Genomic DNA, 13,986 nt, shown 5'->3' with positions numbered 1-13,986 from the left:
TGTTACTATTGAGAAGTCTCCTGCTTTTTCTTATTCCCGTTCCTTTGTACATGCCATTTTTTTTCTTTGAAACTTTTAGGAACTTTTCTATACTTCAGTGTTTTGAAATTATGTGATGATATGCCTTGCTATGTATCTTCTTTATTCGTTGTTCTTATGTTTAGTGAGCCTTTTCAGTCCAGAGGCTTAGGTCTGTCAGTTCTGTGAAATCATTCTTGAAATTGTTTTACAATTTTTTTCCCTATTTTTCTTTGTTCTGTCTTTCTGGGACTTCTATTGGATGTATAATAAATTTCCTAGACTCCTAATTTTCTTATCTTTTCTTTCCTCTTGAGCATATTTTTACTTTTCTTATCACTTTCTGAGAAACCTTTCTGACTCTATCTTCCAACTTTTCTAGTGGAACTTTCATTTAGGTATTATTTTTAATTTCTAAGGCTCTTTCTTATGTTTTAATCCTTTAAAATAGTTTTCTGTTCTTGTTCATATTACCATATCTACCATTTTTCTATGGATATTAATTGTAGAATAATTTTTAAAATGTTTTCTTTTGTTCTCTGCCTTGACTCTATTTTTTTCTATTTTTATTTTCTATTTCTTTGAGTTCTGTCTTTCATGTTGGAGACTGTGCTGGATGTTTTTTGTTTGCCCTGTAGATGAACTCTCCACCTTTTTTCACACTCCATGTATCCCTAGGGAGGATGATGTGTCCTGCATCAGCTGGCCCTCTGTCTTCCAGTTGGGTTCAGTTAATGAGAGGAACAGCAGATCTGAGGACTGAAAAACAGTGAGGTCAGGGTATTTATTCTCCTAGTTTCTCCCTGCTTACCTGCCATAGTTGCATCCCTCTATCAGGGATTCCTGTCTGGTGTCCCGCTCTTTAACTTCACCCTCTCTAATTCTGGAAACCACTCCTTTTCCTTACTTCTTCAGGCTTAGCGGTGGTAGAGCTCTAGTTTAATCTAGTGGTCCTGGAATACTAAACATTGTCCATACCTCTGTAAATGGTTCCTCGGTTCCTTTATTAAACTCTCTCCTGTTTGATGTAGTCTTCTGCTGAGACTCTAACTGATACGGAAGTTATCCTCCCTAAAGATCTGATGATCTTTAGCTGGCTCTTTATAGTGAAAAGAGATACTACATGAGACTCTATGTGCATGGAGAGAGTGCATTGGCTCCTGACTTCCTTGTAGATGTTTGGACTGAGGAGTTGGGGGAGCTTTTTTATTGGTAAACTTCCAGAGATAAATATTTGTGGATATTCCTCCTGATCTTCTGTCCTGGAGTATATATGCTTAGTTGTTGACTTTGTGGAGCAGGATGGGGGAAGGGGGTTGGGAGGAGTCCCATCATCCCTTATGTAGACTGTCAGTCACTTAACCCATTTGTTTAATTCATATCCTCACTCCCACCCTTCAATGACTCTTTTTACAGGCCCAGGGCCACCCTGGCTCTGTTTCATCAGATAATAAATGTGTGCTGTCCATTAGGTATAGTGAGAGTGCCTTGTTATGTGTGGTGGGGAGAATCTGGGTATCTACTTCCTATAAATATACTTTCAGGCAATCCCTCTGATTTCAGCCCTATCCTTACTTGACTTTCAAAGACACTTGGTGCCTCTCAGTCTTGAGGCTTTTCAGTGTCTTGGAAGAAAAATTTGTTTCCTTCTCACTGTTCCCTTCAGCAGGCACAGGGTTTCAGCCTCCTCTACTCTGTATGGTCAGTTACCTCCTTCATCTGTGTTATTCACCTGAAATATGTTGAGCTATCTTGTTTCTCCTTCTATTCCTCTTTTCTTGGTGGATTCATACTTTCTTTATTCCTTTACAGTTGGTTTAAGAGGGTTTTGGAAGGAAGTAGAGATAAACGTATGGGCTCAATCTATCCCAGTTCATGGAAGTTCCTACTACTCTTTGTGGGCCGCAGCTATATAGGATAGAGGAAGTGACAGCAGCCCAGAGAGTGCAAGGCAGGCTGGAAGTTGTGTGAATGCCCAGTGTGACAGAAGGGAAGCCACTTAAAGCTGAAGCTTTGGCACTGTAGCCTTGATATTTGTGAGTTTTATGAGTCTGTTCATTTTATTTGGGCAGCATCTCCGAGATGAATTCTTCATATGAAGGGAATTTACTAAGATCAGTTGTAAATGAGAACTGACTTGATGAAGTTTTTGCCAAATGGCATTACATAGCAAGAAGGGAGAAAAATATGGGGAGCTCTTAGACAGATGCTTTTTAAATTTTTAATTTTGCCAAATGAAGAAGGTAGCCAAAGAAGATTTATAGGCTTCTACTGTAGGAGGGGCTGCCTTTCGGAGGGGGAAGAAGCAAAATCTTAGCTGATCTTAATGTAAGAAGAGCCCTGGGGTCATAGAACCACAGACTTTCATAGAACCACAGACTTCAAAAACAGCCTGATCTTTACAGAAGAGGAAATTAAGGTCTAAGTTTGGAAATGATTTGCCCAAAGTTATACAGCAAGTTATAGGCTATGCCCAGAACTGTCACCCAGAAGTCCTAACTTCAGTTGGCACATTACACCCCTCTGGAGATAGAACATCAGCAAATTTAGAGGTGAGCTCCAAAGGCCCCACCCTCGTCACTGTGACCTAGAAACCCCTGGCCTCAGGAGCCCTTTACTTGGCTTGTTTCTGGGTAGTTTCTGCTACTCACCCTCACTGGAGATGTTATATTCTCTGTTTCCCTGTGCTGCATAGGTTTGGGACGAACCAGTGCTGTGCCAAATTGTAGACCTGTGTAGACATGTTTTCTTTTGTTTCATTATTTTTGGGGGCTCCCCCAAGGCTCACCATATGAATTCAAATGTGGTTTAGGAAACAAAAAAGATAATGACTTCAATAGCTTGACTTTTTAGGAAAGTTAAGGGGAAAGAAGAGTCCAGGAAGCCAATACACTATATGATCAACTCTCGATATTTATTGAACCATAATAACAATAATAGCTGATAGTATTGGTCTATGTGTGGTTTTACACATTTTACATACATTATTAATTGATTCTTTACATCAACAGTAAGGTAGGTACTACGATTATACCTGTTTCACAGATGAGGAAACTAAGGCAAGGAAAGTAAGTAACTTGCTTAAGGAGGAGAACCTTGTCCTGGGTACTCTGTAGCTTAAGGAGTTGGGTATCTAAAGACACAGGTTAATAATTAGTAATATTCTCTTAAATTTTCAGTAATAGATTGTTAAGAGCTGCAAAGGGGTCCCTTTTGGCTGCCAAAAGGCTCCAGCTGCAGCCTGTCTCCAAGAAGGCATATAAGGGGAACATTTCACTTTTTCTGGAAACTGGGAATGTATATACATACACACAAGATGATGAAATCAGGATCTAAACATGGGTGGGAATGTGAACAGAAGTCAATAAGAAGGGACTTAATATAAGAATAAATATAAGAGTGGTAGAAATGGTAAATCTTGGGTATTGACTGAGTCAGCTTGCACTAGGGAGGCCAGAGGACATGGGAGCCAGCCATGGAAGCAGAGATGTTAACAGAGTGGGGAGGATAAGCTTGTTAGTTATATTGCCTTTAAACTGTCAGTGGGATAGGTAGTGGGGTAATCTGAAGACGTTCCTGTAAAAGAGGCCTAGAGAGGAAATTTGTGGGTTAGGGGTGGGGATGTGGTTTTCAGTATCTTGCTTTATAGGACCACATCTGTGCCCACACTGTAGAATAACCTTTGTCCATTCCAGAGAGAGTCTGCAAAGTACAGATGGCCATGGTATACTTCGGAATGTTGGGTTTATAGAGTTAAAGTGGGCTGGAGCTGGGAAGGATCTCAGAAGCCAACTGTTCCCAATCTTCATCTATAAGTGAAATATCCAAATCTTAGAAGGGGCAGTGATATGTTTCAGTTGTGGGCCAGCCAGAGGACATGCCCCGGCAGACTAAGAAAGCAGATCTCCCACCACTCAACCCAGGTCCCTTTGCTTCAAATTATGTCTCAGGGGTTTGCGGTTTTGCTTTGTACAATTTCTGTTACCTGCGGTCAGCCACAGCCCAAAAATACTCAACGGAAAATTCCAGAAATAATGCAGAAGTTTCACATGCTGAGTAGTATGAAGAAATCTCATGCCATGTCATTTCATCCCACCCAGAACATGAATCATCCCTTTGTCCAGTGTGTCCATAATGTATATACTATCTGCCTGTTACTATGTAGGAAAAAGCAGCAAATATATAGTTTGGTACTATTTGAGATTTTAGGCATCCCTTGGGGGTCCTGGAACATGTCCCCTGAAGATAAGGCAGCACTACTGTATTTGAAACTGTGACAGTTTCCAAATCCAGGACTGACTATTCCCTAGTGAAGATGTCTTTTTAATCTGGCTCCTTAAACTGTTCAGATACCTTTGATAATCTTCAATTTTAAAATTAAATATAAATTACCTTAAGTAATTTACTCTCCCTCCAAGCGTTCCAATTGCACATCTATAAAATAAAGAAAATATTCTGGCCCCCTCCTCCCCCACTTTACTTTATACAGACTTTCTGAGGTTGTAACAAATATAAGTATGGTTGGAAAAGAAAGGTGATAATTTTGTATAAAAAGTAAGATAGAATATTATCGTTTTAATAAATGTTGTTTCATTATAATTTTCAAATGAAGTCAATATGATTTTGAGGGGGACACTAAGTCCATGAAAGAAACTCAGTTCTCCTCCTTCCTAGCCATGCAACTTTGAGTGAATTATAACCTCCTTGTATAGCTAGAGAATGAAAATGCTCAGAGCAACAATGACATTAGACGGGAAAATATGTGTAAAGGATTGAACTTAGTGCCTGATGCTTGACAGAAGCAGTAAATGCAGATTTCTATACTCCACATCCTTGCCAGAACTTAGCATGATTCAGTTATCAATTTTTACCAATCAAAGGTGAGAATCAAAATGTTATTCTACCAAAATAAGAATTTAGTTTTAAAGATAGAGTATATCGGTCCAGGTTCAACTAAAGAAACAGACCCAGAAGGAGATGCAAATTAAGATATTTAAGGTGAGGAATTGGCTTGCATAACTGTGGAGACTGGCTAGCAAGCTTGAAATCCGTAGGGCAAACTGTCAGGAAGAACAGACAGTGGCAGCAGAAATAGGAGGCAGGGAAGAGATTTGAAAGCCAGTGCTTGTCAGGAATTAAGTGGTCTAATACGAAAAGTATTGAGAAGGGAAGAGCAAGAATGGGCAGGATCAAGGATGTGGTACCCTTTTCTGCTTGGTAGACTGGGGAGATATGTCATCATCGAGAAGAGAGATACCTGGAGGGAAGAAAGGATAGGCTTTGGGCAAGGTAATGAATTTATTTTTTAGCATAACTGAGTGTAAGATGCCTGTGGAACATCCAAATAGGACTACTTGGTAGAAGATTGGAATGAAAACTTTCAGCTCTATACAGAATTCAGGGAGTTGGTTCTGTAGAGAAAGCTTCGTGAAGCAGAGCTACTTAATTACAGTTTTTTATTTACGTATTTGTACATAGTGTTTCTGCTAAGTGGCCCTGCTATAGGGTATGGTGTTGTGATGGCTTTAATAATGTTAAATAAATGTCACTATTCTGTGATTATTCTTGCTGCTGCAATAATTTAGCCCAGGGCAAAGACTGCTTTCCTGGTCCTTTTTCTTTTTTTTTGAGATGGAGTCTCACTCTGTCATCCAGGCTGGAGTGCATGGTATAATCTCGGCTCACTGTAACCTCTGCCTCCTGGTTTCAAGTGATTCTCCTGCCTCAGCCTCCCAAATAGCTGGGACTACAGGTGTGTGCCACTGTGACGAGCTAAATTTTGTATTTTTTTTTTTTAAGTAGGGATGGGTTTTACCGTGTTGGCCAGGTTGGTCTCAAACTCCTGACCTCATGTGATCCACCTGCTTCGGCCTCCCAAAGTCCTGGAATTACAGTCACTACACCTGGCTTCCTGGTCCCTCTTTGCAGGGACCAGCTCATTTTGGTAGACATTCCAGGTTCCAGTAAGCTATTGCAAAGGTTGAATCCTCAGTAGGAGCCCCATACGTGGATACATGGGAAGGCTCTATCTCTCTGAGGAAAAGCCAGATGGAGTCATTAATTTCTGTGGGGTGACCTGAAAGCACATAGCACCAAGTATGATTAATGACTTTGTGTAGCAGCTTACTGCCCCAGTAAACAAGGCCAGCTCAGTCAGGTTGCCTGGGAAGAAGCACTGTGTGCTCTTCCTTGACCCTAGACCTCCTCTCAGTAGGTATATAGATAACAGATGGGGGTGTGGTACCTTGGGAGATACAGGAGCAAGGGGAAGGAGAGGATATGAACATACACTTAACATTTCCCATGTGCCATTTCATGATGATAATGATGAAAGCCGTGACAGCTAACACTTACTGATTGTTTGCCTTGTTGCCAAGTACTGTTCATGTATGGTGTTTTGTTTTTCTATTCAATCATCACAACAACTGTGTGAAGTGGGTACTATTGTTTGCCTTGTTTTACAAGTGAGGAAATCAGGGCAGAGAGATTAAGTGATTTGCCTAGGGTCACACGATTATTTGATATATCTAAGGTGAGACTTGAAAAATGTTTCTAAGCCTACAGTTCCAGACTCCATGCTACTTCTCTCTGATAATGTCACAGCCACTTTCCCTTCCCTGGTCCTGCCATGCAGGACAGCAAGACTACAGAGTTCTTTCTCTGATAGTTCTCATAGATTTCTGTCTTCGCTTTATTGGGTGAGTGGGTTGTGGGAAGCACTGAGCGAGAATTAGGAGACCTAAGTTCTTATTTCACCCTCGGTCTGACCTTGAACCTCAGATCTGATCCTCACATTCTTCATCTGTAAAATGGAGACAGTAACATCTACCAGGGTTTTATGAGGATCAGATGAATAAGTTCCTAGGAAAGTGTTTTTTGTAAATATTGAGAGTTACCCTGTTGCATCTGTAACTACTACTTTGCTTTTCAGAATATCTTCTTTCCTGTTACCTTCCTTGACCCTGACTCCTTTTGTCCTTTATTATTATTTGTGACATTTTTATCACTTAAAAATCTATGATAATCATGCTTAAGGCAGGAGGCCACTGAAATTCTTACATAAATAATTCCACCTACCTGAGCCAAATGGAGGGGGTGGGGTGGGGTGGTGTGTAGCAGATTTAGCAGCTGCTGAAGCTATAACCAAGAGAAGTTTCCTTGTCAGTCACAGGAATGAATCATTCAAATGGCTGCCTTGCTGGGTCCTTCCCAGAGCCAGAAGGTAAATTAGGGAGCAGTGTTGCTTTTCTCACTCACTAAGCTTAAAATGAAGCGCAGTCTCTTTGAAATGTAGCAAGGATTTCTGTTTGAAAGAGCATGGGATAGGATCTGGACTCAGACTGACATGAGTTCATTCAATTCCCAGTATTGCCGCTTAGTAACTGAATGACCTTAGACAAGTCATCTCACCTAACTGGGCCTCAGTTTCCTCCTCTGTAGATGCTTCCCAAGGTTGTTGTGCAGCTCAGATGAGATCATGGGTATAAAGGGCCCAGCATGGTACCACACGCTCATTAGACTCTCAACAGTTTTTACTTTGCTGTGTCTCCAAGCTGTGGGAATGAGCACCTTGGGGAGGTAGATTTGATGGGGAGTGAAACAACCTGGTTTCCAGAGTGCACAGGCAGAGAACTCAGTAATAGACATTTGAATCACAGCTCTATTTTTAGTTCAATCCAGCCTAAGGTTTCAAAATGTAGGTTCTTCCTCGTGTCCCTTCATCCTTTCTGTGTAAGCAGTGGTGGGGGTGGGGTTGTCCACCTTCTCTGAGGTGAGTATTCCTGCCATTTCAGTCATATCTTTTTCCTTATTCGTGTCCAATGGATACCATCAACTTAAAAATCTGTGATAATGCATAAATGCAAGTGTTTTACTCTTGTCTTCAGCAAGATTCTGTCACTGCTACTCCAGCCGTCAACTCTCCAACTTATAAAACTTTGGAGAAATTTCATCCATAAAACCTCACCCATGTTTCTAGTATGGCTGACTTCATGAATTTGGAGAGCAGTAAATACTTTTCTATCAAGTCCTGTCTCTCCCTTCCCTTCTCGTGATGCATATACTCCTACACAGGGATAGTCACAGAGCAGCCTCATGTGCATGGGCTCTATAGAGCATCCTTGTACTCGTGTGTCTTACAGAAGAGGGATGCAAACTACTAGATATATAGGAGACACATAAGAATTAGTGTGTGTTCATTTCTTCCTTGCAGCAGCTCTCCAGTAAGTAGGAATATGGTTTCATGGTTTAGGGCACTAGATTTCAAATTAGGGAGACCAAGGTTTGAATCCTAACTCTGTAACTTAACAGCTGTTTGACCTGGGACAAATTATTGAACGCCTCTGAGCATAGGTTTCCTCTTCTATCAACTGGAGATAATAGTACCCATCTCACAGGACTGTAAGGAGTGACAGAATGTGTAGAAAGCCCTCAGCACAGAGCCAGCACATAGTATGGATATATACATAGTAATTGTGACAGTTTATCAGGAGAGAAAATATTGCCCCAGGAAAGTTAGCTAATTTATCTAAGGTAGTACCATCCCTATTTTGTGTAGAAGGACATCAAGGCTGAGAGTCAAGCATGTTGTCCAATGTTACACAGTAAGTAAGCAGCAGAATGTAAACTACAACCCAGGTCTTCTGACACCTCAGGCAGATCTCCTGACATTTCACCAGAAGCCTCTGGAAAACTGGAATAAATGCCCGCCCCCCCAGCCCATGTACAATTTCCACTCTGGTGGTGGAATCCAAGCCCAGGTTTCCCTCTGCTGAATCCTGCTTTCTAGAAACAGGCTGCCAGTGAAAGATGTGTACAAGTGTATATAGAAATGCATATGTATATGTGATAGAGTGGGAAAATATCCCAGGGAACCATGATTACCAGAGTATTAACCTCTTGGTTTCAGGCCTTATTGAAAGTCATTACAAAAGGCATTGTAACCATTCACTCTGATGCTAGAAGGAGCTGTATAGTGAGCATAATTAAATTCTCTTTAAGGTGACAGAGGATCTTGGCAGGATGTCCATTTATCACCAGAGTGATCAATTGTGATGTTCAGGACTCTAATAACAACCCATATGTCGGTCTAGGTCTTTTATACCCATTATAATGTATGTGCATGTGTGTGTTGGGAGTAAAGGGCAGGATGGGAAGATGATTATCTTATTAGTGAGAAGGCAGGATTTGGAGAGCATGAATGTCCTGTTAGGCATCTGCTATGGTTTGAATATGCTCCTCAAAAGTGCATGTGTTAGAAACTTGATCCAGTGCAACAATCCTGGGAGGTGGGGCCTTTGGAAGGTGATTGGGTCTTGGTGGCTCCAATCTTATGAATGGATTCATGTCATTATTGTGGGAGTAGGTTAGTTCTTGCAGGAGTGGCTTTGTTAAAAATACAGGCTCTTTCTCAAATGTGCTCTCTTCTCCTTCCACCTGTCCACCCTGGGATGACCCTCACTAGATGCCTCCACCATGCTCTTGGACTTTCCAGCCTCCAGAACTATAAGCCAAATCAACTTCATAAATTATCCTGCCTGTGGTATTCTCTTATAGCAACAACAACAACAACAACAACAACAACCACAAAAGACCAGGAGAGGATCATGTATCTTGAAAGTAATAGAGCTAGAACTGAAATGGCATTTGCTGAGACATAATATAGTAAAGGAGAAAAAACAGATTTTTGAGTCAGACATACTTGAGTTTAAATCCTGATTTTGCCACTTACTGATGATATTGACCTTGAATAAATTAATCTCTCAGGTCCTAAGATTCCTCATCTGTAAAATGGATCTAATGATATTTCCCTTGCTGGGAGTAATTTTGAGAATTCTAAGTAATGTATATAAAGTATCCAGCATTGTGCCTGGTCAGAGTAGATCCTCAGCATATGGAAGTTATTATTATTCTGTTTCCTAGTCCCATGCTCTTTCCAGTTTACCAAGATGTCTACTACTGAAGATATAGAAGGTACAAGGGATCGGACTGACCTTTCTTCAGCCCATCAAACTCTAGAAGTATTCCCATTAGCTTCAAGTGTGGGGTTAGGGGGTTGTTTTATCCCTTTCTAATAACAGAAGCCTGAGGCAGCTTTTATTCTATAGGTAAAACTTAAATAATTTTATATTAATACCAGAGCTGCTGCAAAGCAATAAAATAAATATCACATATGACTGTTGTTGATAATAAGTGCCTACAGTCTGGAAATGCTTTCTGGATTTTAAAAATATGCATAGAATTTGACTAGGAGAACAAGAGATACATTTCATGTAGGATCAAATCAAAGGTGTGGAGGTAAGACAACATAAGATTTGCTCAGCTTGACTAGAACAAAAATTGTCATTGGTAGGGGAGCATACATGATAAGGATGGAAAAATGACTCATATATAGAGCTTCATGTGTGCATGTAAGCATGCACATGTTACTCTCTTTTCCTATACATGTACATTGCTAATCTAAAATACTTAGAAATTGATTAGAAGCATTGGCTGAATAGATATTATTTCGACTCTCTTTGATTTGTAGGAAAGCAATGTGGTCAGAAGAAAGAGAGCTGGACTGGGAGCTGAGAGACCCAGATGTTGCTCTTGGTAGCACCCCTATTCAACTGTATGATCTGGACAAGACATGGAACCTTTTTGGGCCTTGTTTCATTTATAAAAACATTTGGGCCACTTTCGGAAAATCCTTTGGTGTATTATCAAGAGCCTTGAAGATATCTATTCACTTTTATTTATTTATTCATATGCTGGAATTCTCCTCTGAGGAAAGATCTTAAATATGGGAAAAGCTTTATGGTTAAAGATGTTCATCATAGTATTTTTCTAATTTAGTAAAATTAGGATCTACCTAATTTTACTAACATTTGGAACTTGATAAAAGATGACCTATCTGCTTGACTAATATGTAGTGTTTATTAAGTAAGAATTACAGCATTGGTCATGTAAAAATGAAAACAAAAAGCCATATGTGAAAAATATACTGGGTAATATACTTCCCAGTGAGGAAGCATTTTGATGTTATCCACACCCTTCCTGATCCAGACCCAGATGTTCATACCAGCTGTCTTTGTGCCACCACTATTTACTGTATATGGTGACCTCACTATAGTGACCTTAGGACATTTTTCTAACAGACACCTTTTACCCCCCTGTATGCTTTTGTATATGGACATGATTTTGTATGTCTGGTTCATTCCTCCTGAAATGCCCTTTCCTCCCTTGTCTAGCCATGAATGTTTACTCTTTTTCTAGTCCAGCTCTGCAGATTTCCCTAACTCCTAGGTAGAATCAGTTGGTCCTTCATCCTTCTCTCTATAAAATTTGTAACTTGACTCTAATACATTGTTGTGTTATAGTCTTCTTGTCTGTTTCTATCTCTGCACATAGACCGGGCCTTCCTTGAGGGTCAGAATTGTGTTATCAACAAATCTCCAGGACTCAGCAAAAGGGCCTGGCATTTAATAAGCACTCAATATATGATTGAACTTTTACTTTTTACTTTTATTTTTTGCCTTTCCATGTTTTCTGCATATTTTATAATGACTATGCATTATGCTTATAATGGAAGAAAAATAATAGTAATTCATTTACCCATTTACCTTAATGAGGTGAGTGGCCTAGTTCAGAGGTTCTCAAACCTGGCAGTGCATCAGAATCACCTGGAGAGCTTATTAAAATGCAGATTCACTAGCCCCTAGACAGACTTTCTCAGTCCCAGTCTCCAGGGTAAGGACCTGGAATCAGTATTATTAACAAGCTACCATAGTTATTGAGATGCTCAGCCATGTTTGAGAACCTTTGACCTCAGTACCCCGAAAGCCCTTTAGCGTAAAATCTTTCTAGTTCTTGGATTGGCCTCCTGTCCCTTGCTACTCCTGCTATGAGAGGCTTCAGCTAGAGGGCATGTGGAGCAATGGGCCCGACAATGAATACCTGTACTAGCTTCATTATTGGGCTCCTCTTCTGTGCCAAGGACTACTTTATAAGTAGCATTTTAAAATACTTGTATGATCATACTGTAAAGTCAGTTTTATTATCTCCATTTTACAGATGAGAAAACAGAGGCAAAGAAAAATCATGACTTTCCCAAGGTCAAATAAGAAAGCATGGATCCCATATTTCAATTCAGTCTGCCAGACTTCAAAACTGAATCTAGAATTTCCCTCACTGCCCCTCCCTGCCCGTGTCCCACCAAATAAAGGAACCCCAGCAGAGTCACGTACAGCCCTGCTGAGTGCAGACATGCTCTGCCCTCTGCTGAGGCATGTGGAATTAGCATCCTTGGTGGGCAGCAAGCACCACATAAGCAGAAGCTTGCAGCTCACCAAATGTGCTCTGGCACCCACCCACCTGCTTACAGGGTGCAGTGAAGCAGTGGAATTCAATTTGCAGCAGTGACCTAAGAAGAGCTATTTTTAGTAAGAAAGTAGGTCAGGGGCTGCAGCGGTGCTGCCTGAGAAAGGAACAGCCTCCCCTCTCACCGGGAGGCTTGCTCACTTCTCATGCAGCCAGTGTGGAGGTGAGGAAGGCAGATCTGACATCCTCACATGAATGCAGTTTTAATCATTACTGTGGAGCCACTGGGGGAATACACACACACATCTACAGGCTCTTGTCTGGGTTTGCTTAAGTTCTTGGCCCTAATCTTCCTCAGGAGATTAGAATCCCTTCAGAAAACACCTCTAACATGGTAGGAGGCTTATCTATTGTATACCTGCTACATGCCAGCCACCATTCTGGGTTTGATATGCATTCTCTCATTTGATCTTTGCAGTATCTCTATGAGGTAAGTGTTATTCCAGTTTTGCTGATGTAGAAATGGAGTTGCAGAGAAATTAAGAGTTACACTCAAGATCACACTGTTTATGTGTGGTGGAGCCATATTTTGAATGCTGTGTGAGACTTCAGTGCTGATGACCAGAAGACTAGACCATCAAACCATGCTGGAGGTGATTTTTTAATTACCATTCTGCCTCTGCCCCATTTTGTTCAATACTTCAGAGAAAAAAAATACAAAGATGGCTTTCTCCATCTGAACTTATCTGAGTCAGGACAGGAAAGAATACCCAGGACACAGACCCTTTCCCCAGAGAGGAGAGAATATATCTCTGCATACTGCTGCCCAATCATCAAGCCCAGTAGTTGCCAAAAACAAACCAATCACCTGATTTCCCTGGGCCTGAGTGTTTCAATCCTCTGCCCCACTTGTTCTGCCATGTATTAACTGCAGAGCTGTGGCAAATTGCAGGGCACTCATTGGCGATGCACAGGTGGACATGAGCTTGTTAACAGAATGCGGTAATTGATATATCGTGATTCATTATGCACAACACGGAGGACTCTAGTAGAAGCCCACTTTGTGGCCAAGCATTGCTGGCACCACCAGCCTTGAGAATGTTCCTGGCTCTGTTCTGGCTCTCCAGCTGGAAAGCATCATACCTTTAGGGGCCAGAAGCAGTCTGTGGCTTCAGTCTTATCTGCCCCTACCTCCAGGCGAGGAGTAAGGATACTTCCCCTGGTCCCAGGCTGCATGACATTGGAGGGAGATTATTTGTTCATTTATTCACTCAACAAGCATTTAACAAAATCTGGCCAGTCGTACAATAGAGGACAAGACAGATAGTTTCTGTCCTCCCAGAATTTAACGTCACCTGGAATCATGTGGCATCACCTGGTAGCTATCAGAATTAAAACTTTCTAAGCACTCAATTTTATAGATCTGGAAGTGGGCCCTCTTTGGACCTTAGTTTCTTTATCATCAAGTGAGTAGAAAAGAGAGAATTATATTGGTCAATTTCTTTTAGCTCTGAAATTTCAGAATCTGTGGCTATGGATTATAAACATTGAGTCACAGTATCAATCTTAGTCATTTGTATCCAATGCCAAAGGAAAAAAAATGAAAATCCCAAATTTCAGAATCTGGATGAGAACCATGGACACAAGCTAATTCAATTTCTTCACTTA

General features: G+C 40.9%; 1 protein-coding gene across 13 annotated transcripts in view; it reads left to right on the top strand.

Annotated features, from left to right (window-relative positions):
- The window catches only part of SERGEF (secretion regulating guanine nucleotide exchange factor), a 259,650-nt gene that overhangs the window by 189,712 nt on the left and 55,952 nt on the right, over window positions 1–13,986 (top strand). For 3 of the 13 annotated variants that reach the window (XR_008475187.2, XM_035265946.3, XM_035265941.3), the window contains one exon: window positions 10,547–11,357. The exons of 8 other annotated variants lie outside the window; for them this stretch is intronic. Coding sequence is in view for 4 of the 5 variants with exons in the window: in XM_035265946.3 (XP_035121837.1) it covers window positions 10,547–10,590 (44 nt within the window). In the remaining variant the exon portion in view is untranslated. Of the gene's footprint in view, window positions 1–10,546; window positions 11,358–12,796; window positions 12,823–13,986 lie in introns of those variants that run through there. 2 more of the 13 variants (XM_078340709.1, XM_078340707.1) reach the window with 1 other exon arrangement.

The sequence above is a fragment of the Callithrix jacchus genome, chromosome 10 (genome assembly GCF_049354715.1).
Source record: "Callithrix jacchus isolate 240 chromosome 10, calJac240_pri, whole genome shotgun sequence".
NCBI classification, from domain to species: domain Eukaryota; kingdom Metazoa; phylum Chordata; class Mammalia; order Primates; family Cebidae; genus Callithrix; species Callithrix jacchus.
The sequence above is the reverse complement of the archived record's forward strand: the minus strand, read 5'-3'. Positions and strand labels throughout refer to the sequence as shown.